The following is a 24,969-nucleotide window of genomic DNA, read 5'->3' as shown; positions in this document are numbered from 1 at the left end:
TCTGGTAAGAAAGAAAGCAAAAAGAAATATTGAAATGTTATCTTTAAGTCATCAAAAGCTTGGTATCAGACAAATGAAACTGTTATGTGAGATTATCATTGTTAATTTTGGATAAATTGCTATAATACTAGATGTCAACCACTAAGCCAAGCATGGGAAGGAGGGATGGGGAGGGAACGAGGTGGGGATCGGGTGGGGGCTGACTGGGCGATGTGTGCATGTATGTCTACAAAAGCTTTTTTGTATCCCACTATGATGTATGAATACAGTGCACCAATAAAAAGTAAAAAAAAAAAAAAAAAAATAGAATACAGATCAACCAGGCTTGGTGGCACACACCTGTAATCCCAGTGGGAGGCTGAGACAAGAGCATCGCAGGTTCAAGGAGAGCCTCAGCAACTGAGCGAGACTGTTTCAAAGTATAAAAAATAAAAAGGGCTGCAGGTGTAGCTTGGAAGCAGAATGTCCCTGTGTTCAAGCCCCAGAACCAGAAAGAGAAATGAAAAAAGAAAAAAAATGTGCAGAGAAAATAGTTCACACAACAGAGTAAGCTGAGATGGGCCCCTCTCAGTACAGAAGTGTGGCCAAAGCACAACCCACCCCCACACTTCCCTGAAATACGTGTAGCTCCCCAAGGGCACTCCTCAGTGTGGCGATGCAGAATAGAAGTGATCCCACCTCATTCCTAAGACACGGTTCCTTCAGTTTTTTGGTTTTGTTTGTTTGTTTGTTTGTTTGTTTGTTTTGGTGGAATGGGGTTCCTGGAAGCCCTTCTACCTCTGGGCTACCCTCCCAGACCTATTTTTATACTTTTTATTTGGAAACAGGGTCTCTTAAGCCAGCACAGCTGGCTTCCAACCAGCACAATACTCCTATTTCCGCCTCCCAAGCACGGGGATTACAAGCGTGCGCCACCACGCCTGGCTGATTCCTTCAGTTTTTATCATGATGAGCTGGAAAGGGTGGAAGGTCATTTTGCAAAGATCTACTCCAGTGCAGTTTTTTATTTTTTATTTTTATTTATTTTTGTGTGTGTGTGTGTGGTGCTATAGATTAAACCCAGTGGCATTCTACTTCTGAGCTATACCCCCAGCCCATTTTTTAATTCTTTATTTTGAAACAGGGTCTAACTAAACTGAGGAAGGCCTAAGTAGCTGAGGCTGGCCGTGAACCCAGATCCTCCTGTCTCAGCCTCCCAAGTACTGGGATTATGAGTGTGCACAATCATGCCTGGCCAGTTGGAGTTTTTAAAAGTTTTTATTCTTACGTCTTCAAAGTTTCTGCAATAAAGGTTTTTGTGAAGATTTCAGAAAAGCTATCGATGAACCCACCTCCTCACATGGAGTTGGAAGTGACCTGAGAAGGGTCATCTCCATCTCTCCTATTTCAGATGAAGAAACCAAGTCCCGCCAGGCCAAGGGACTACCCAGCAGGGCGGCACAGCTACACCACAGCAAGCACAGTCAGCCTGCCTTTCTCCAATCACTACACCCCCGAGGACCTAGCCACAAAGACAGACAGGAAGACAGATGGGTAGAAAGGAAGTAGGTAACCACAAAGGTGGGTGTGTAGGTAGTTAACTATAAGCAAAAGTGCTTGGGAATAATACATCTACATTTTAACTTTTTTGTTAAAGTGGAAAAAAGGAGAAATGTCTTCTGATAATTTTTGACCCATGAAAGCCTTGCAAATCTGAAAAGAAAATTACTTTGGTTTTCTTAAAACATTAAATTGTACTTGATTTAAAAAACAGACAATATTATGACACATCTCATTCAGTAAGCTTTATAAAATGCCACAACGGAAATCATGGTGCTTTTTGTTGGCTTGTATATAGATATGGAAAGGAAGTTTTCAGGAAAACAAGATTAGTAAGAATACAATTTTAGATTGCTGTTTTTGTTTGTTTTGTGGTGCTGGGATAGAGCCCAGGGCTTTGTGCATACTAAAGCAAGCGTTCTACCACTGAGCCATATCCCCAGCCCTCAGCCTTAGACTGTTTTATCCATTACAGAAACAAAATGCCCTTTTGGGAAGTTAAATAGGATTTCCTTAGAAAGAGGTTACAAATGTATCTACTAAGTAGGGGAGGGAAAAAAATTGTAGCATTCCAAAGATGTAATGTACAAACTGGGTGTGATGCAAGCTTGTAATCCCAGGACTTGGGAGGCTGAGACAGGAGGATTGAAGGTTCCTCACTTAGTGAGGCCCTCTGCAACTTCATGAGACCCTGTTTCAAAATAAAGAATAAAAAGAGGGCTTGGGGTATATCTCAGAGGTAGAATGCCCCTGGGTTCAATCTCCAATTCCACAAAAATATTAAAAAACAAGATGTAACTCACAAATATACAGGCAGAGTTCTGATAGCCATGTCACAGCAAGCCAGATGGCAAACATCAGCTTCTTTTCCAATAAGCTGGAAACGCAGTCTATTGATTTTGTAAGTGAGGACTCTCTTTAATAAAGGTTGTTTGAGTATTCCCATAGGCCCACTAGTCTTCCAGCAACATATTTCAGTGGGCACTATCATATTTTCCAAAAGATCTTCTTTTTATAGAGAACGCAGGCAATGAGCACCCAGAGAGCAGTAGCGACTATGTTCTGAGTTAGATGTTCTTTGTGGGACTGGTTATCCCGCAGCTTCCACTGAAAGGGGAAGTAGTTCTCAAACACCTCGTGGCCGACATACACCAGAATAGAATTCATTCCTTAAGGGGGGGAAACAGAACACAATGCTCTTTCTAAGTGATACTGGGTCATCTATTTCATTCCTGAAATGAGTTCAGAGAAAAAACATTAAAAAAGTAGCCAGGTATGGTGGGTGCACACTTGTAATCCCAGTACTTGGGAGGCTGAGATAAGAGGATCACAGGCTCAAAGCCAGCCTTGGCAAATTAGCAAAGCTATGAGCAACTTTGTGAGATCCTATTTCAAACAATAAAAGTACTGCTACCAAAAAAAAAAGCATAGCATACACTTGTGTTATTGGCTACTACCAACAATAAGCGATGCAATCTTAAATATTTAAGTGTAAACAGTACATTACAATTATTATGAAGAATTCTGTGTGTGGTACTGGGGATTGAACCCAGGGGCATTCTACCACTGAGCTACACCCCCAGCCCCTTTTATTTTTAATTTTGAAACAGGATCTCAATATGTTGCTAAGGGTCTAAGTCGCTGAGGGTCTCACTAAATTACCAGGCACTGGTCTTAGACCTGAATCCTCCCGTCTCAGCCTTCCAAGTAGTTGTGATTACAAGTGTATGCTACCACATCTGACTCCAACAATGAATTCTTGAATGTTAAATATAAAAAAAGTTACAACTTTCTTGAAATTATTATTTTCAGACTCAAAACTTAAGGTCCTAAAAAATGTAACTATTACTAGAATCAAAGAGCTAAAATTGCCATCACCTGGTTTATCTCTCAGTCCTTTAGAATTGCATCTAAATAATTTCATCTATCTCTTGATATTTCTTACAATGCAGGATCCTTTTTTTTTTTTTCCTGGCACTGGGGATTGAGTCCAGGAGCACCTTACCACTGAGCCACACTCACAGCCCATATATATTTTTTCTTATTTTGAAACAGGTTCTTGCTAAGTTCTTGAAGATGGACTTGAACTTTAGATCCTCCTGTCTCAGCCTCCCAAGTACTGGGATTATAGGCATGTACCACCAAGCCCAGCTTGTAATGCATAGATCGTTAAGGCAGTATATTTGTATTAAAAAAGAAAGCAGAGTCCTATTTCTTAAGTATTGAAAACGGATTAACACGCCTTCGACTGTTTTTAGCAGAAACTACCTGGTATTAGGTACCGTGTAAGTGGGACTTATGAACCGACATGTGAGGCTCCAGAACCATCATATGGTAAACATGGGTGGGCTGCTCAGAGACTGTTTCTTGAAAGCTCACTGTCAGGGCAGAGACTCAAGGCCCCAGCGCTGGGGAAGCCCGGCAGGTGTCTGGGCCAGTCCTCTCAGTCACCATTACCAACTGTTTGGGGTAACTTACCTGGATAAAAGAATGGGGTCCCGGTCCACAGTCCCCTCACATCAACAGCTGGGTACAGGGCCAGCAGGATGAAGAAGGCAAAGGAGCTCAGCGTGGTGACATAAGATACGGACCTGCGAGGAGGGGGAGGCGTCTCAGTGCTCCCGGGGACACACCACCGTCCGCAGACACCATCAATACCAAAGTGACTGTTTTTCTATACATACCAGAGATTTTTGTTTATTGGAATAAAGCCTTCATTTTCAGAAACTTTCGTCAAAGCAACAGAAATAAGCCCCTAAAGGGGAAGGGAAAGATGTTAAAGTAAAATTGTGTTCCAACACCAAAAATTAGTTACTGAACTGCCTTATATTTTACTCTTTTAACTGAAAACATTTTAAGATGTATAACTCTAACATATCCCAAAAGTATCTTTTTAGTATTCCTGAGTTAAAGAAAGTAAACTAACTGATAAATTACTGTGAACCTTAAGAGGAAACACGAATGCAAGGTTTGAGATAAAATGAATAGTCAGCCAAATTTAGAGTTATTTTTTACATATAAATCTAGAAGCTAATGTTTTATATACAAAAAGATTATTTGCCCAGTCTTTCTGATATGGCTCCCCATGCAGAACCCATGCTGCATACATTCCTTCAGCCATTCCTCATCCAAGTATTTACACTGTCTTATTTAAAAGCACAACATTCTAAGAAAATGAATCTGGAGTAAGGATGTGCTCCTCAGCGTGGGCTCAGCAGTACAGTGTGTACTTAGAATGCATAAGGCTCTGGGTTCCATCCCAGCACCAAAAATAAAAATTATAAAAATCAAGTTTATTCCTTTGTTATTCCAGTGAAGCATGTCCCTGTCACAACATGGTAACAGATGCTATATACCACTGTGGCTAAGCTTTGTAAATCTGCATGTATGTGGAGAAGAGCAATCTTAGTGAGGAGCATCAGTTACTTACTAGGATAAAACTCCAAGCAGTGAATCTGATGAGGATGTGTTTGGTCTGATCCTTATAATACAACAGTATTTTTCCTGCCTATAAAAAACAAATATATATATATATGACTAGGTGAATGGCCTATGATGTATTTGTATTTCACATTCATCCACCATCTTTTTTTTTCTTTTTGTTACTAGGAATTGAAACCAGGGGCATTCTACCTCCTAGATACACCCCCAGCCCTATCTTATTTTTTATTTTGTTACAGAGTCTTGCTAAGATGCTGAGGCTGGCCTTGAACCTGTGATTCTCTTATCTTAGCCTGACAAGTACTAGATTTTTAACTGTGGGCCACCATGTCCTGCTCCTCTAGCACTTTTTATTTTTTATTTTGAAACAGGGTCTTGCTAAGCTACTGAGGGCTTCACAAAGTTGCTGAGGCAATCCTCCTGCCTCAGCCTACCAAGTACTGGGATTTCAGGCGTGCACCACCACGGCAATCCTCCTGCCTCAGCCTACCAAGTACTGGGATTTCAGGCGTGCACCACCACGCCTGGCTAACTTCCTGGTCTTTGCTCTTCCACTTCCCACCATGTGGAGACTCGACGCTTTTCCCCTCCGGAAGATGTGTCACTCTTGGCAATAGTTGCCATCTCGGACACGCCATCGAGAAGTGGAGACTGGACCCTCACCAGACAGTGAACCTGTCAGCACCTAATAATCTTGGACTCCCAGCCCCAGAATTGTGAAAAAGAAATTTCTGTTCTTCATAAATGTCTCAGTCTCAGCATTTTGTTACAGAATCCCAAACACACTAAGATGCAAGTACACAAAAGAAATGTGACGGCTGACATGGCGGCCTAGTGCTCCCAACATTCTACACGCCCCAGTAGGGACAACTTTCACCCAAACACTGTGGAGCAACGATAAGCCACATGGTAATTTTTTTTTAGAATATTATAATGACACCTAATTAGAATATACTAAAATTTAGCAACTTCTACTTTTTTTTTTTTTTTTGGGGCGGGTCTAGGGATGGAACCCAGGGGCATTCGACCTCCGAGCCACACCCCAAGCCCTACTTTTTATTCTTTATTTTGAAACCGGGTCTCACTGAGTTGCGGAGGGCCTCACTAAGTAGCTGAGGCTGTCCCTTAACCACGATCCTCCGGTCTCAGCCTCCCGAATGCTGGAATTACAAGCGTGCCCACCACGCCCGGCCAGCAACTTCTACTTTTACACAACCTGTCAAACCCACAGTATTTACTAAACCTGTGGCACAGAAGAGGCTATGCTTCAAATTACTTTATTTTAATGAAACAGTTTTCAAATTAGTGATATACCAATGACCATAAACTGTCAGGAAAATGTATCCTAATGAGATGAACAAATACCTGAACTCCTAAAAATGCCATTATGATGGAGTTGATGGTGCCTAAGATTCCTTCTGGATCATAGGCCACTGTGGTGTGATAAAGGACCTGGACGAGACAAAACAAAACAGCAGTGCTCACTCACTAACCGCAAAAAACGAACACGAAAACTCTCAGATACACACTCTTTTTTCTGGGCTTTCTTTTTGTTTGTTTGCTTTTGCTGCAGAAATTTATTGTTATCTTATGGGAATAATAGGCAAAATACCTGTGTCATGAAGGTGTGTGGCGAATACAAAGAATGGATAAGCCACAGACTGAATGAGCCTCTTCAACTTCACCTGCTGGGCAGACAGCGTGGGACCACATGCCCAACCAGATTCAAATACAGCGCGCGCGCGTGTGTGTGTGTGTGTGTGTGTGTGTGTGTTACTGCGAGTGGAACCCAGGGGCTTTTCTACCTCCGGGCTATACTCCCAGACCTATTTTATACTTTATTTGGAAACAGGGTCTCACTAAGTTGCTGAGAGCCTCACTATGTAGCTGAAGCTGGCTTTGAACCTATGCGATCCTCCTGTCTCAGCCTCCCAAGCGCGGGGATTACAAGCGTGTGCCACCACGCCCGGCTTTGTATTACATCTTTTTAATACTCAGAATTATTATTTTTCAGTCAACCCTATTATGGCATTAACAGCTTACTATCTTCTTTTAAGAAAAATAACATTTAAAAAATGCATTTGGAAAAGCTGAGCATGGTGGCCCATGCTTGTAATCATAGCATTTGAGAGGGTTCGCAGATAGCCTCAGCTACCTAGTGAAGCCCTCTGCAACTCAGTGAGAACCTGTTTCAAAATAAAGAATAAAAAAATAGGATTGGGGGTATAGCTCAGAGGTAGAATGCCCCTGGTTTCCATTTCCAGTACCGCACACACAAAAAAAATGCATTTGGAAGCCGGGCATGATAGTGTACACTTGTAATCCCAGTACTTGGGAGGCTGAGAAAGGAAGATTGCAGGTTCTCGGCCAGCTTCAGCTACTTAGTGAGGCCATCCACAACTTAGTGAGACCCTGTTTAAAACTAAAGAATAGTAAGCAGGGTGTGGTGGCACACGCTTGTAATCCCCGCACTTGGGAGGCTGAGACAGGAGGATCGCGCAGGTTCGAAGCCAGCCTCACCTGGCTTAAGAGACCCTGTTTCCAAATAAAATATAAAATAGGTCTGGGAGTGTAGCCTGAGGTAGAAGGCCCCTGGTTTCCATCCCCAGTCCCACCAAAAAAAATAAATAAATAAAAATAAAAATAAAAATAAAGAAAGAAAGAAAGAATAAAATAAAGAATAAATAAAATAAGGCTGGGAGTGTAGCTTGGAGGTAGAATGTCCCTGGGGGCTCCATCCCCACTTCCGTTAAAAAAAAAAAAAAAAAAAAAAAGCATTTGGAGCTGGGCATGGTGGCACAAGCCTGTAATCTCAGTACCTGGGAGGCTGAGATAGGGTCCAAGGTTTGAAATCAGCCTCAGCAAGTTAGAGACCCTGTTTCAAAATAAAAAATAAAACAGGACTGGGGGTGTAACTCAGAGGTATAATGCCCTTGGGTTCAACTCCCAGTGCCAAAAAAAAAAAAGTGAGTTTGTGTATAGGTCAGTGGTAGGGCACATGTTTAGCATGCATGAGGCCCTGGTTTCAATCTGTAGCACCCAAAGATAAAGTAAATGCAGAAATTTAGAAATATACAATATAGTAGGTTCTGTAGTTATGACCCAGATGCCCCCAACCCTTTCAGGACTTAAAGCATTCACTACCCAACAGATAGAAATGTTAACTGCCAAAAGCTCTCAGACAAGTTCTTTTTCTAGATCATCCTTTGGGGGACCCATTCTACCTCTAAACTACACTAGCCAGCTCTTTTTACCCAGGAATATTCTACTTCTGAGCTATACCCCTAACCCCCTATTTTTTATACTTTATTTTGAAATAGGATCTCACTAAGTTGCATAAGGCCTCACTAAATACCTGAGGCTTTCAGTGAACCACAATCCTCCTGTCTCGGCCTCCCAAATGCTGGGATTACAAGTGTGAGCCACCACACCCAGCTTCTGTTACTTTTTATTTTGAAACAGAGTCTTGATAAGTTAGCTAAGTCTGGCCTCAAACCTGCAATCTTCCTGTCTTAGTCTCCCAAGTGCTGGCTTATAGGTATGTGCCACTATACTGAGCTTAATTAAAGAAAGCTCCAGGCTGGGCATGTAGCTCAGCCTAGCATGTAAGAGGATCTGGGTTCAATTCCTAGCACCCTAAAAAAGAAAAAAAAGAAAAAGAGGACAAGAGCAGGTTTACCCTCCTGGGGGGACCTTCCTGGAGGCAGTCCACACCCAACAAGGACCATGAAGGGCCCCATCCCTCACCCCCATACAGAGCAGCTCTGGAGTGCCACTACCTGGCTTGTCATGAGATTAGCTGGGACTCTGCTGAGACCACAGTGCAGCTCAGTTTCCCCCTCTGCCCAGCACTGCTTCTTTCACTCGCCAAGAGGGACTGACCCAGCAAGGACTCCCTGCTACCCCTCCTGCAGGTGAATCTCAGAGTTCACTGCCTGGACATGCGACCTGAGACCCAGAAGCACTACACTAACATGCCACTCGTTTTCCACAGTGCATCTTTACTTTATCACCCAAAATAATGGTCACGGGCTGCCACATAATGACACTAACGTCATGAAGCTAGCCAACTTTTGGAATAAGAATTAGTTTTCCTAATTGAACATAATATCTAGTTGGCCAGATCTTTCTCTTTTCCCTCACTTCAGAGACCCTAAGCTTCTAGGTACTGGTACCCGCTAGTCTCACACACCGTGGAAGAAGGATGCTGGTAAAGGTGATCATCTCCCAGAAGCAGGCGATCAATGTAGCCAGCAGCTCCTCCGGTGCAATTTGGATACAGCCCAAAGTCTCCAATGCCACCAGGGCCAAGATATCCACTAGGAAAGAGAAAGGCACGTTTACGCCGCGGAGCTGCAGAATGGACAGGGGAATATGGCAGCTGAGCGTGCCCCAGCTCGAAGAGCCTCAAACATGTACAGACCAAAAACATCCCTGTGGCTCCCTGCGCTCCCATCAGTACAAGCGTGACGTGGCTGACCCACCTCTCCCCCTCCCACCCTGAACAGCCAGAAGCTCACTCTCCACTCACAACGAACTAAGACAACACCAGACTCCTCTCCCAGTGCACGTACACCTCCAAGAAGAAAGAATGAAACAGTTTCTCCTGCTTGAGAAGTCTGGAAGCCGTAAGCCCAGAACCTCTCGCTTGGCAGAAAGTGATTTGTGAAAAAGGATTTCCTGGCACGGGTTCACTTACATCGGGCACCCAGGAACTGGTAAGAAGAACGTCAGGCCCAGCCACAGGCTTTCCAGCATCAGGATGAGGAGCCACTGGGGCCAGCTGGCGGTGATGTCTCGGACAGAAGGACGGCCATTCTCCTGAGTGAGGGGCAGGGGAAAAATCCATGAACCAACTGCAGATGGAATGGGACTAAGCTGCTAAGGCTAGCCTCGAACCTGGCTGTCACAGTATTTCTTGTGAAAAGATTCTGAGGAGAGTGGTATAACTGGGTTAGAGGGTGGTTCTCTTTTGAGGAGCCTCCATATGATTTCCATAATGGCTGATCTAATTTACAATCCCATGAACACCATATATGCATTTCTCTTTTCCCACATCCTCACCAGCATTTATTACTTTGTATTCTGGATAAATGCCATTCTAATTGGGGTTAGATGGAATCTCAGTATAGTTTTTTTGTTTTTGTTTTTGTTTTTTTGTTGTTGTTGCAGGTCTGGGGATGGAACCCAGGGGCATTCGACCTCCGAGCTACATCCCCTGCCCTATTTTTTATTTTTATTTTGAAACCAGGTCTCACTGAGTTGCAGAGGGCCTCACTAAGTAGCTGAGACTGTCTGCAAACCACGATCCTCCTGTCTCAGTCTCCGGAATGCTGGGATTACAAGCGTGTGTCACCACGTCCGACTTCAGTATAGTTTTTTGGGGGTTTTTTGGTGGTACTGAGGTTCCTGGAAACCCTTCTACCTCCGGGCTACACTCCCAGACCTATTTATATGGAAACAGGGTCTCTTAAGCCAGCACAGCTGGCTTCGAACCCGCGTGATCCTCCTTTCTCCGCCTCCCAAGCACGGGGATTACAAGCATGCGCCACCACGCCCAGCCGGCTTCAGTATAGTTTAATTTGCATTTCCCTGATTGCTAATGATTATGAACATTTTTTCACATTATCCAGTCTTACAAAGTCAAAGGTCATTATGTTTTCTCTCATATGTGGAAGCTAGAGAAAAAAACAGGAAAGAAAAGGGATTCCATGATAATAAAGAAAGAGACCAATTGAATGGTGAAAGAGGATGGGAAAGGGAGGAAGGGAAGGAGAAAAGGAGAAAGGAAAGAGATCGATGATATGTCCATATGCTAGCATCTCTAACAACCTTACTAGCATGTATAGGGAGAGGGAAGGGGGTAGTAGGATGGAGTGAGGAGGGAACCTTACCAAGGCATATATGAATGTATTACTTTAAATCCTACTAAGATGTGTAATCATACTACACCAATAAAATTCTAAAGAAAATATGCTAACCAGGTATGGTGGTGCAGACTTATAATACTGGTGCTTAGGAGGCTGAAACAGGAGGATCACAGGTTCTCAGCCAACCTCAGATACTTAGACTAGTGAGGCCCTCTGCAACTTACTGAGACCCTGTTTCAAAATAAAGAATAAAAAAATTGGAGCTGGGCATAGTGGCACAAGCTTGTAATCCCAGCATTTGGGAGGCTGTGACTGGAACATCGCAGTTCTCAGACAGCCTCAGCTACTTAGTGAGGCCCTCTGCAACACAGTGAGACTCGGTTTCAAAATAAAGAATAAAAAATAGGGCAGGGTCTGTAGCTCAGAGGTCAAATGCCCCTGGGTTCCATCCCCAGACCCCCCAAAAAAAACATTAGGTTTGGGGGGGGGTGGCTGGGAGCCTGAATGTCCCTGGGTTCAATCCCCAGTACTGCAAAAAAAAAAATCTTAAATTATAAAAACAGGAATAAGCCGGGCGTGGTGGCACATGGTTGTAATTCCAGCATTTGGGAGGCTGAGACTGGTGGATCGCAGTTCTTGGACAGCCTCAGCTAATTAGTGAGGCCCTCTGCAACTTAGTGAGACCCTGTTTCAAAATAAAGAATAAAAAATAGGGCAGGAGGTGTAGCTCAGAGGTCAAATGCCCCTGGGTTCCATCCACAGATCCGCAAAAAAAAAAAAAAAAAAAAAAAAAAAACAACAAAGTAAGGTAAAATACATGACTTCTCACCAAGACACAATTTTCAGGTACAGGCTTAGCAAACAGGAGCTCCAACACAGCAACTGCAAAGTAAGTCACTCCTAGCCGCTGCAGAACTCCAGGAATTCGCAACTTATCCCAAGACACTGCAGAAAATACAAGGGAGGTTAGCAAGGCCTGGCCAACATTCTCATCTCATCCCCAGACAACAATATTTTTTTCGAATGGAAAGACAGTCCTGTATTGCATTAATGTCAGTATTCTTTTAAGAAATGGACATATACCTGGTCAGGAGACAAGGCCCATACCCAGGTTCCAAGAACAGGCCAATCCTGCTCAACAGAAGGCTACGGGCACTCGGCTCAAACTCAAACAGGAAGCTGGCCGGGGAGACTGAGAACAGCTGTGTTTTACTCAGGGGCTGGGATAAAGGGCCTTGCTCAGCCCTGAAGTTCACTCCTGGCCTTTTCCCACTGGAAACATGGATTCAACCCTCATGTCCACCAGGAGTTTGTAGGCATGACACCAGCTACTGACTCTCCCTAACCTATAGGTACCATGACTTGATCATGGAAGAATACAGCCCTTAACAACGGCTCAAATTCTTGGAGACCTACCAAATTCACTTTTTCTATGTGTGTGTGTGTGTGTGAGAGAGAGGGGGGGGGGTGTTGAACCCGGAGGGGGGGGGGGTTGGACCCGGGGGCACTGTGCCTCTGAGCTACACCTCAGCCTTTGTTTTAAACAGGATCTTGCTAATTTGCGGAAGTTGGCCTCAATCCTGAGATCCTCCTTTCTCAGCCACTCAAGTACTGGGAATCAAATTCACTTTGTGACACCAACCAGAAATGACCCTTACCTCCACTTCTTGCCTATGTAATAAAAACCTTTAATAAAAGTACTTACTTAGCCGGGCATGGTGGCGCACGCTTGTAATCCCTGCGCTTGGGAGGCAGAGACAGGAGGATCGTGCAGGTTCAAAGCCAGCTGCGCGCACTGGCTTAGGAGACCCTGTTTCCAAATAAAAATGTAAAAATAGGTCTGGGAGTGTAGCCCAGAGGTAGAAGGGCTTCCAGGAACCCCAGTACCACCAATAAATAAATAAATAAATAAATAAATAAATAAATAAATAAATAAATAAAAGTACTTACTGCATAGGGAGCTTGATTTGGCTAATGTCTAGATGTTTGGGTCCTTGTTTATGATGGAATAAGTTTCTTGAGGACACTGAGTACTGCCTTCTCAGGTACTTTTTTGTTTTTGTTTTATAGAGAACTGAACCCAGGGGCATTCTACCTCTAAACTACAACTCCCTAGCATTTTTTTTTTCATTTTTTTTGAAACAGTGTCTTGCTAAGTCACTGAGGCTACCTTTGAACATGTATTTCACCTGTCTCCAACCCCAAGTACTAAGGTTATAGGTGTGCACCACAGGCCTGTCCTGTCTGATTTTTTTTTTCTTTCAATACTGGGGATGAAACCCAGGGGCATCTACCTCTAAGCTATACCCCTGGGTCCTATATTTTGGTTTTTTTATTTTTTGAAACAGGGTCTCACTGAGTTGCAAAGGGCCTCACTAAGTAGCTGAGGCTGTCCACGAACCCGGAACCTCCTGTCTCCGCCTCCCAAATGCTGGGATTACAAGTGTGCGCCACCACGCCCAGCCGCCCTCCCTGATTTTGATGCTGGTACAGAGTGGAGCCGACAGCCTTTCCCCAGCTACTCCCTCACGGCACACCATGGAAGTAATGACAAGGGTGCCGTCCTTCCCAGCCACCCGGGTGGTACCCGGGGTGACGAAGGCGGATCCTAAGGGAGGAGAGCTGAGACCAAGGTGAGCGGCCTGGCCTTGGCCCGCCCCTCACTGCTCACCCACCAGCCTGCCCTGTCCCTCTCTCCTGGCTCAGACCCTTCTCTCATGACAGAAGAGTTTGAGTAACTGCAGAGGCTCCTGCCAGGTCTAAAATTCTAAAATATTAACAATAATAATAGCCAGCAATAGTGGCACACAACTGTAATACCAGTACTTGGGAGGCTGAGCCAGGAAAGTTTCAGGTTTGAGACCAGCCTCATTGACTTATTAAGGTTCTCATCAACTTAGAGAGACCCTGTTTCAAATTTTAAAAAAAAAATAGGGTTGGGGTGTGGCAACAAGTTAGAATACCCCTGGGTTCAATCTCCAATACCACAAATAATAACAATAATGTCCAAAGTTATACAAATAAGGCATATACTTTCTAATAATTGTTCTTCTTGCAGGTACTTGAAAAAGAAGTATTACAATTCCTTCAAATTACAATTATGTGGGGCAATTTAAGTCAGGTGTGGTGGCGTAAACTTGTAATCCCAATACAAGTGGGGCTTGGAATGTAGCTCAATGGTAAGGCACTTGCCCAGCATGCGTGAGGCCCTAAATTTTGACCCAGTGCAACAAAAAAATAAAATTATAACATGATTTTCCAGATTTCAGCCTAAATACATGTTAAAAAGAGATAAAAATACTTACATGGACCAAGACAGTAATTTGGGTTCACAATAACAATTCCTATGCAGATCAACAGGAAACTCCTCCATACAATTTTCCCCAGCAATCTGAACTTTGAACATCCCCGCTGTAGTAAAGAAGTCATTGATAGAAAAATAGAAGTTCCCATGATAAATACAAACCTAAAAAATAAATAAATAAAATAAGTTTTTTTTTTTTCAGTACTGGGGATGGAACCCAGGGGTATTCTACCTCAGAACTACACCCCCCAGCCCTATTTTTACTCTTTATTTTGAAAAAAGGTCTCACTACGTTGCAGAAGGCGTCACTAACTAGCTGAGGCTGTCCGCGAAACTTAATCCTCTTGTCTCAGTCTCCCAAGCATTGGGATTACAAATTTGCACTACCACACCTGACTTAAAATAAGTTATTAATAGGTGGTCATTTCTAATTTTTTCTATATATTATTGTTTTATAAAAGAAGACAGACCAAGGACTAGGGATGCCAACTCACCATGGAAACACAAGGTCAGCCACTGTCAGTCCTGCAGAACAACACAAGTACCAACAGTGAGAAAGAAGGTCCTAGAATCAAAATATTTCCCAAGTCCAAAACGGACTTCATTAATACTGATACAGAAAATACAGTCACTTACAAATGTTACTCGGTCTGTCTGTTTCTCTCTCTCTCCCCCACTCCTTGAGATTCTGCAACCAATCACTGGTCCTAGGCATGTCCTGACCTTAACTAAACATGGACAACCAAACTACAAGTATGGCGACATGTAGCTTTAAGCAGGGCTACCCAAAATCTAGCCCCCTGTCAAACACCTTCCATGTCCTGTTTTATTGTTTTGCAGCACAAAGCCCAACACAGAACCTAGCTGCAAAACATATTCAGCTGTGTGAAAGGAATTAGGTAAAAGTGGGAGATGTGATACGTTGGGAGCTTTTTATTGTTTGCTTGTTTGGTATGGGGATTAGACTCGGGGGCATTCTTCCTCTGAGCTATACTCCCAACCTTTCTAATTTTTTATTTTGAAACAGGGTCTCATTAGGTTGCTAAGGCTGGCCTCAAAACTGTAATCCTCCTGACTCAGCCTCCTGAGTACTGGGATGTCAGGCATGTGCCACTACGCTTGGTAACTCTTTTGTTTTAAACGCCTAAACAGAACTTGGCTCTACAAGTATCTGGACTCTAGGTCTGAGTGGTGGAGCAGGATACTGTGATTCCCACCCAGTAATCAATACATGGAAACTGGATGCCAATGTCAAAATAATCATAGTGACATCTATTTCTAGAGCCTTTCTGTTATGTTCTAGATACAGAATGTCCACTAAGAGAGGTCATGTATTGATAATCAAAAATGTTCAGAGATGAAATGACTGAATCATGAGGGCTCTGAGCTCATCAGTTGGATAAATGCAATGATGAATTAGTGGATTTATTAGGAAGTAAGGTAGGCGGGTAGGGCATGGCCCTGGAGACTATATATATGTCCCTCATCTTTTCCCCTTGATTTCTCTGCTTCACCCTACCATTCCCTGAACTTCACAGATGTAACATGGCCGAGCAAGGACTGAAATCTCCAGAACTGTGAGCAAATAAACCTTACTCCTTCTAAGTCGTGGCTGTCAGGTGTTCTGGGTCACAGCAATGAAGAAGTGGACTGAGAGAGCTCCCAGTCCTCTATAGACATGATCTGGCCAGAAAAAAGACCACTGAAATTTTACAAAAGTTAATGGCTCATCACAGTTAAGAGATCTTAAACAAATCTCTGAGTTCTCACAAAACCTGTTTTTAACCCAACTACAAAGTCAGACTTAGAGCTATAATTTAGCACCACTCAGACCAATCCAAGTTTAATAACACCCCCAAAAGGACCATAAGTCTCAGAAGACAAAATCCTCAAGAACATGGTGGCTGTTATATCTAGACTACGACGATGACCATTAAAAACCAAATCTTTTGTGTCTTCTGCTGCATCCCATAGCCTCACCCAGAAATCTTTAGCCTTTCTGTTATTATAGTGAAGCACTCCAGATCCACACAGTAGAGAGCCACAGCACACAAGGAAAACAAAACCGAGGGCCCACAGCTAAGTCCACAGATCATCTATGGTGCGGGAGCTCCGTGGCTCAGAAGAGCCCAGGACCGCCTCGTCTCTGGATGCCTAGAAAGAATGCTGAGTGACTCTCCTCACCTGCAGTCCTCTGAATGACCTGTGAGAAGTGCCTTACAGGACACATCTTACCGTTCCAGCTCGAATGCTTGAAGTACCAGTATTTCCCTCCTCCGTAATTAACGAAGACCATGAGGATGAGGGCAATCCTGCAAAGCCAACAGAGAAAGGCTCTCAAGGCCGGCGACGTGACAAGGAAGGCTGACTGCAAGGCATTCACTACACTCAGAAGAAAGAATCACGCAGTAACGTGTGACTCTACCGAGCAGTTTATGAGGCAAGGAGAGATGTAAAGAACATCAAACTATTATTTTCCAATCACTATGACTGGGACCAAGTTCTGTTGCCAACATTTCCAATATGATGTCTTAAGAAAAATTTACAGCTGGGCCTGGTGGCGCACGCCTGGAATCCCAGTACTTGGGAAACTGAGAGAGAAGGATCGCACGCTTGGGGCCAGCCTTAGGAACTTAGCAACACCTTGTTTCAAATTAAAAAATAAATGCTGGGCATGGTGGCGCACGCTTGTAATCCCCACGCTTGGGAGGCAGAGACAGGAGGATCGCGCAGGTTCGAAGCTAGCCGCGCGCGCTGGCTTAGGAGACCCTGTTTCCAATTTAAAAAATGTAAAAATAGGTCTGGGAGTGTAGCCCGGAGGTAGAAGGGCTTCCAGGAACCCCAGTACCACCAAAAAAAAAAAAAAAACCAAATTAAAAAATAAATAAATAAATAAATAAATAGGGCTGTGAATGTAGCTCAGAGGTAGAATGCCTGTTCAACACAGTACCAGAAGAAAGGAAAGAAAACTTTACACTGAAATACTAAATTATGCAACTGGAAAACAAAGTAAAACATTTCCAGTAACTCAGCTGTGTGCTAATAATTGAGCTGTCTCCAGCCAGAGAGCTGCCACAGGTGACAGTCACTGGTGTCAGAGAGCTAAGAATCCAAATCTTGAGTCCTGTTCCCTTAGTCGTGAGAATTCAGGCAAGAGTCCCATCAGTTAGCTTTGCGCAAGACTTACCACGTGTGAGTACTATGTACTTGTACTATGTGCTTAGCACACTCGTGATACTTCATAAATGCTCATTTCTGTCCATCTGTCAGAACATACTATCTCCAAAAGTGGCAATGACAACCAGAAAGACAATAACATTGATTCTGAATATAGCTGCACTTGTTGGTGTATACCTGTAATCCCAATATTTTGGAGGCTGACACAAGAGGATCTAAGGTTTGAGGCCAGCCTCAGCAACTTACTGAAACTCTCTACAACTTAGCAAGATCCTGTTTCTTTTTCTTTCTTTTTTCTTTTTTTTTCCCTTTTTTTGGTACTGAAGACTGAAGCCAGGGCATTCTACCTCCAAACTACACCCTCAGCTCCATTTTAATTTTTATTTTGAAACAGGGTCAAAGTTACTGAGCGCCTTGCTAAATTCCTGAGGCTGACCTTGAACCTGCAATTCTCCTATCTCAGCCTTCCAAGTACTTAGCACCACACCCATAAAAAATAAATAAATTTTAAAAGAAACAAAGGTATAGTTCAGAGATAGAATGCCCTTGGGTTAAATATCCAGTACAAAAAAATTTTTATATATCACACATACATACACACACACACACACACACACACACACACACACACACATATATGAATATGCACTAAAGAATGATTTTGAGGATAAAGACTTTGATATGCTAAGGGAGTAATTTGGGGGCTTTTGAAACCCAGCTGCCTGGAATCAAATCCTGGCTTTTCCCATTTAGTACCTTGAATGACTATAGGAAAGTAAGTACCTTAACTCAGTGGCCTAATTTTTTCGTCTGTTTTTTGTTTGTTTGGCAGTACTGGGGGTTAAACCCAGCGGCATTCTACCTCTGAGCTATGCCCCTAGCCCTATTTTTTTTTATTCTTTATTTTGAAACAAGGTTTCACTAAGTTGTTAAGGGCCTCACTAGCTGAGGCTTTCCGCAAATTGCGATCCTCCTGTCTCAGCCTCCCAAATGCTGGGATTACAAGTGTGTGCCACCAGACTGGGCTTAATTTTTTCATCTGTAAAACAGGCATATTAAAAGTACTTACCTCACGGAAGTATTAAGAAATTAAATGAATTAGAACAAATTAGAGAAGTCACTAGCACATAGAACTCAAAACTTGAGCCAGATATGGTGGCACACACCCATAATCCCAGAATTTAACAGGCTGAGATAGGAGGACTATAGGTTTAAAGTCACTTTAACAATTTACCAAGACCATGTTACAAATAAAAAATAGAAAAAGGGCTGGGAGTGTGCTCAAAAGTAGAATACCCCTAGGTTCAATTCCCTTTAACTAAAATAAAAGATATTGATGGCAGTGCTGGGCCCATTGGCACACGCCTGTAATTCCAGCAATTTGGAAGGCTGCAGCAGAAGGATTACAAGTTCAAGGCCAGCCTGGGAAACTTAGCAAGACCCTGTCTCAAAAATAAAAATAAATAAAAAGGGTCAGAGATTTAGCTCAGTGGTAGAGCACACACAAAAATTTGCTGACAAAAAAAAAAAAAAAAAAAATGTCAGCCGGGAGTGGTGGTGCACGCTTGTAATCCCAGCATTTGGGAGACTGAGACAGGAGGACTGGGGTTCACAGCCAGCCTCAGCTACTTGGTGAGGCCCTTTGCAACTCAGTGAGAGCATGTTTCAAAATAAAGAATAAAATAGGGCTGGGGGTGTAGCTCGGAGATAGAATTAAAAAAAAAAAACACAAAAATAAAAAAAGGCAGGCATACTAAATATATTGTCTAAAATTGCTTTCAGACTTTGTAAGTTGTAATGAAACAGAAATGAATTTATGCTTACATGTGGATCCCATCCCCATGATGTATATGCAAATTACGTCTATGCAAATATTCCAAAGTTTGAAAAAAATCCCAAATCTGAAATTCTTCTGGTTCCAAGCATCTGGGATAAGGGACATTCAGCCTGCACCACCTAGCTTCATACAGACCTGCTAGGAATACACAAGACTCTGCAGAGTCTGGGAAAGAGTTAGAAGGTTATCACTGGAGTTCAGAAGCCTTGGTGGGCCAGGCATGGTGGCACACGCCTGTAATCCTAGCATTTGGGAGGCTGACACAGGAGGATCACAGATTTGAAGCCAGCTTCAGCAATTCAGTAATTTAAGAGAGGCTTTCAGCAACTTAGCAAGACCCTGTTTCTTTTTTTTTTTTTTTTAACAGGTCTGGGGATGGAACCCAGGGGCATTCTACCTCCAAGCTCCACCCCCTGCCCTATTTTTTATTCTTTATTTTGAAACTGGGTCTCACTGAGTTGCAGAGGGCCTCACTAAGTAGCTGAGGCTGTCCGCAAACCGCGATCTTCCAGGTCTCAGCTTCCTGAATGCTGGGATTACAAGCGTGCGCCACTACGCCCGGCTAGCAAGACCCTGTTTCTAAAACAATAAAATAAAATAGGGCTGGGGATGTAGCTCAGAGGTAAGAATGCTCCTGGGTTCAATCCCTAGCACAACCAAAAAAAAAAAAAAAAGTCTCAGTGGGCAAAAATAATAGAAAACCTGATAGATTTATTTTAACTTTTAACTATACAGTTTTATACTTTATTTTCAGAGTTCAATGCTGGCCTTCATTCTTCGACCTAAACTATAAAACAATAACAACTTATGTCACAACTATGGACTTGCTATCAAAAAGGGCCTGGTTTTCAAGTTGTTCTGCCAACAGTGAAGGATAAGCACTTCATCTTCCACACGCTGGCCTTTCATTTCTGGGCTGGTGAGTTCTAAGTCGTCAGGCTGCCTCCTGGACATGGTGGCAGCTGTAGTCCCAAGTGCAGCCACTTGCTCAAATGCAAATGGCCTTAACTCAGCAGACTGTCCATACTAGTGGGAACTGTTCTGGCCTTGCCTCAACCCTCTTTGAACATATTATATTGGGTATCATGAAATTTTTCTTTTTAAGGTGCTGGGGGTTGAACTCAGGGCCTCATACATGCTAAGCACATGCTCCACCACTAAGCTATATCCCACACTCCTGTCATGACAATTTTCAAGTAAGAAGCTGCTAACTTCTTTCATCCAAGAAATCATTTCTAGCTTGGAAAATAATAGATATGTAAAATACATTAAGTTAAAAGTATGTTTAACTATGTATTCGATGAGGACCTGTGCCCACCACATGAAGGGAGTCCCACATACCCCCTGAAGGTGTCCACACAGCGAAAGCGGTGCGGCGAGGCCGGCCAGCGCCAGGTGTCCAGTTGGGAATCACCACTGAGAGCCTCTACCCTGCGTGGGGATCCCAGCTCCTTCAGAAAAGAGAGAGAAACAGATGACAATAACTTAAAGGATGAGCCAGGCATGGCAGCGCATGCTTGTAATCCCAGTACTAGGGAGGCTGAGACAGGAGGAGCTCAGGTTTGTGGCCAGTCTCAGCAACTTAGTGAGGCCCTTTGCAAATTAATGAGACCCTGTTTCAAAGTAAAAGAAAAAAGCTGGGTATGGTGGCACATGCTTGTAATCCCAGCATTTGGGAGGCTAAAACAGAAGGATCATGGTTCACAGCCGGCCTCAACTATTTAGTGAGGCCCTTTGCAACTCAGTGAGTCCCTGTTTTATTTTTTATTAATTAATTAATTAATTAATTTGGTGGTACTGGGGATGGAACGCAGAGACCTATTTTATATTTTATTTGGAAACAGGGTCTCTTAAGCCAGCTTAGGCTGGCTTCAAACCTGTGTGATCCTCCTGTCTCAGCCTCCAAGTGCGGGGATTATAAGCATTAACCACCACACCCAGCGAGACCCTGTTTTAAAAATAAAGAATAAAAAATAGGCTGGGGATATAGCTCAAAGATAGAATGCACCTGGGTTCCATCCCCAGTACTGCAAAAAATAAAAATAAAATAAAATAATAAAATAGGGTTTGTGGTGTAACTTGGAGGTAGAATGCCTTTGGGTTCCATCCCCAGTACCACAAAATTAATAATAATAATAATAATAATAATAATAATAACAACAACAACAATAACAATAATAATAATAATGTAAAGAAGTAAATTTCATTATTTGACATTTTAGGGAGGAAATTAGAGTGAAAAGCTAAAGTTAGTTTTTGTGAACATTAATTTGCTTTTGTTTTGGAGCCAGGAGCTGTGGTGCTGCCTGTAATCTCAATACACAAAAGGCTGAGACAGAAGGGCTGCAACCTGGAGGTCAGCCTCAGTAACTTAGCCAGACTCTGTTTCAGAATTAAAAAAGAGGGTGTGGGGGACGGCGGAGGTATAATTCAGAGGTAGAATTCCCCTGGTATCAATCCTTAGTACTTAAAAAAATTTTTTTAATAATTTGAGTTTTTTTGGTTTAAATTTTATTTGCTTTGTGCTGCTTTTGCATATTGGTAACACCACCAAGAACTGGTTCATACGTGCATCTAATACAAGCACTGGGGCAACATGTCCATAATTCATCAGCACAAATTTAACACTATATTTAGTCGTTACTGGGCCTTCAGCAATGTAGACTTAATACTGACTTCCCTTATTCTTTGGTTTTGGTCTTGACACTCTCTACTTAACCACATAGATTGACCAATACCGCCTGCAAAGTAAAAAATGTCTCCATGTCATCTATCAAAAGGTGACCAGACTTTCAACCCCACTGAAGAAAGAGAGGGCGACGGCGCCTTCACAGGGCCCCAGGCCAGGGGTGCTCTTTCCCAAGGATGTGGGTCGGGCTGGGAGCATAGCCAGTGGTACAGTGCTTGCCTTGCATGCCCAAGGCCCTGGGTAGGGAAAAGAGTCCAGGACCTGCAACCTTGTTTTCCACAATATAAGTAAGGCCTATCGGACTGGACAATAATGATTGCTAAATAGAAAACTGTAAGTTTCAAATTTAGAAAATGACTCAGACAACACATGATGCATCCTAATAACTCACAGAATTGATGAGGCGATCCATTTCTCGAGAATTTATTGCCTTGGAAATCCAATTATTAAAGTCATCCAAACTGTAAATAAATGACAGCCTCGGTTAATTTATTTTCTTTAGTAAAATTTTCAAAACGATTTTAAACCATACTGAAATAAACTTAAGATTCATATTCTAAGCCTTGTGTGATGCCGCACGCTTGCAATCCCAGTACTTGGGAGGCTGAGACAGGATGACCGCAGGTTCACGGCCAGCCTCAGCTACTTTGTGAGGTCCTCTGCAACTCAGTGAGACCGTTTAAAAATAAAGAATAAAAAAATAGGACTGGGGGTGTAGCTCAGAGCTAGAATGCCCCTGGGTTAGCCAGTCAGAGGAAGTGAAGGGTCATATGTTTTCTCTGTGAAAACTAGGGAGTAATGGGGATACCAGGGGGACTCCAGACAACAAAGAAACCTCAGTGGAGCGAGGAATGTGGTCTAAGGAAAGACTGAGGTTCATTAAAGGAAATACTACCATCGACTAAGTGTGCATAAGTGAGTATACCTACAGCAATCTCAGCACTCTGTATTGGGAAAGAGGGAAATGGGGGCTGGGGAACACCAAGTGGCATGTGTGCCTATGTCACTGTCAAGATGATTTACATTTACATTATGGTGTGAGACTATGATGCACCAACAGAAGCATACTAAAAAAATAAAAAGGGCTGGGGGGTCATAACTCAGAGGAAGAATGCCCTTGGGTTCGAGCCCCAGTGCCAAAATAAATAACTAAATTTAAATGATGGAAAAGAAAAGTACCATTCACAAGAAAAGCACCAAATGAAAGCTAAAAGAGCATCTCTTATGATTTGTATCTGGAATTTCCAAAAGAGTTCAGGTGTTGAAGCCTGACCTCCAATGTAGGAAAGTTCAAAGGTCAAAGGTCGGGCATGGCTACAGGAGGTGGGTCACTTGGGGCCTGGCCACTCTCTCTGTGTCGTCTGTCTGTCTGTCTGTCTGTCTCTGCTTCCTGGTTGCCATGAGCTGAGGAGCTTTCCTACCATGCCCTAATGCCTTGGTAGGAAAGCTACCTTGTTTCTGCCTTGGAGGCACCCAACCATGGACTGAACCTCTGAAACTCTAAGCCAAATAGTTGTTCTTGTCAGGTATTTCATATATATATTTCAGTATGTCAAAGATTACTAACACAGCATCTTACCAAAAGACTGACAAACCAGAAGTGGTGGCATGGTCCTGTCATCCTAGTACTCGGAAGGCTAAGACAGGAGGATTGCAGCAAGTTATCAAGGCTCTCTGTAACTTAGCAAGGCTCTCTGCAATTTAATTGGACCCTGTTTCAAAATAAAAAAGGGCTGAGGATGTAGCTCAGAAGAAGAATACCTTTGGGTTCAATCCCCAGTACCACAAAAAAAGAAAAGTGTTGTCTTAATCCAAAAAATAAAATTATTCAAGAATTCTACTCTATCCCTAAAGAACATCTGGGTTAAACACCTGTTTACCCTTATACGCAGGTGGGTTTCTCATACATGAAATTAAACTATTTCTAAGATGCACAAATCTAGAAGGAAAGAGTGCATAAACTTCCAAAGTTTCAAAGTTTCCCTAAGCTAATTAACCTAAAAGCTAGGTTTTTTTCTTCCAATGTGGATACATCTCATCAACAAAATCTGTAGCCAGGCGTGCTGGCACATGCTTGTAATCCCAGCATTTGGGAGGTTGAGAAAGGAGGATCGTGGTTCAGACAGCCTCAGCTACTTAGTGAGGCCCTCCACAACTTAGTGAGACTGTTTTAAAATAAAAAATAAAGCCAGGCGTGGTGGCACATGCTTGTAATCCACGTGCTTGGGAGGCTGAGACAATAGGATCACACAGGTTCAAAGCCAGCCTCAGCTACTTAGTGAGGCTCTCAGCAACTTAGTGAGACTCTGTTTTCAAATAAAGTATAAGCCAAGCATGGTGGTGCACACTTGTAATCCCAGCATTTGGGAGGCTGAGACCAGAGGATCGTGGTTTGTGGACAGCCTCAGCTCTTAGTGAGGGCCTCTGCAACTCAGTGAAATCCTGTTTCAAAATAAAGAATAAAAAAAAAAAAATAGGGCAGGAGATATAGCTTGGAGGTTAAATGCCCCTGGGTTCCATCCCCAGAACAGCAATAAAATAAAATAAAATAAAGTATAAAATTGGTCTGGGAGTACAGCCCAGGGGTAGAAGCCTCTGGGTTCCACCCCCAGTACCACCAAAAAAATAAAAAAATAAATAAAAAATAAGGCAGGGGTGTAGCTTGGAGGTCAAACCATCCTGGGTTCCATCCCCAAACCCGCAAAAAAAAAAAAAAAAATCTGTGGTCCTTCCTGAGGCCGTAATAGGATGAACACATGAAAACTCAATCAATCTTATTCCTTTAAAACATATATGCACTTTCCTTTGACAGCTGAGTAAACCAGACCTGGATTGTATTACTTACTTTTTCCTTTTATAGTCCACTAACTCACTCATCAGATTCTCTGTTAACCAGAAAAAGAAGAGCAAATTCCCTTTCTAAGTTGGCTAACTCTGAACAAGGCGTCTGCACAGGGGCCCCAAAGTCCAGCCCCTATTTCTGCTCCCACCTTCTGGGCTGGTAGGGAAGCTACATTAAGGGGTGGCCCCAGGGCTCAGAGGCAGAAAGGAAAAGGAGTCCAGCACTGCAGCCTCCTCCTAAAATTATTACAAGTCACTTCTACTCACTAAA

General features: G+C 43.0%; 1 protein-coding gene across 2 annotated transcripts in view; it reads right to left on the bottom strand.

Moving 5' to 3' along the window:
• Positions 1 to 2,526: 2,526 nt before the first annotated feature.
• The window catches only part of HGSNAT (heparan-alpha-glucosaminide N-acetyltransferase), a gene marked incomplete at both ends in the record, with an annotated part of 31,132 nt that continues 8,689 nt past the window's right edge, over positions 2,527 to 24,969 (bottom strand). The window contains 13 exons of one of the 2 annotated variants that reach the window (XM_080709826.1): positions 2,527 to 2,708; positions 4,018 to 4,130; positions 4,224 to 4,294; positions 4,970 to 5,047; positions 6,346 to 6,432; positions 9,173 to 9,299; positions 9,680 to 9,801; positions 11,680 to 11,795; positions 14,156 to 14,316; positions 14,649 to 14,679; positions 16,390 to 16,466; positions 20,510 to 20,619; positions 22,249 to 22,318. In XM_080709826.1, coding sequence (XP_080565952.1) covers positions 2,527 to 2,708; positions 4,018 to 4,130; positions 4,224 to 4,294; positions 4,970 to 5,047; positions 6,346 to 6,432; positions 9,173 to 9,299; positions 9,680 to 9,801; positions 11,680 to 11,795; positions 14,156 to 14,316; positions 14,649 to 14,679; positions 16,390 to 16,466; positions 20,510 to 20,619; positions 22,249 to 22,318 — 1,345 coding nt within the window. The remainder of the gene's footprint in view (positions 2,709 to 4,017; positions 4,131 to 4,223; positions 4,295 to 4,969; positions 5,048 to 6,345; positions 6,433 to 9,172; positions 9,300 to 9,679; positions 9,802 to 11,679; positions 11,796 to 14,155; positions 14,317 to 14,648; positions 14,680 to 16,389; positions 16,467 to 20,509; positions 20,620 to 22,248; positions 22,319 to 24,969) is intronic. The other variant, XM_080709827.1, reaches the window with a different exon arrangement.

This window comes from Muscardinus avellanarius, assembly GCF_963383645.1.
Source record: "Muscardinus avellanarius genome assembly, chromosome: 14".
Lineage (NCBI taxonomy): Eukaryota > Metazoa > Chordata > Mammalia > Rodentia > Gliridae > Muscardinus > Muscardinus avellanarius.
Note: the sequence above shows the minus strand (reverse complement) of the source record. Positions and strands in the feature narration are given on the sequence as shown.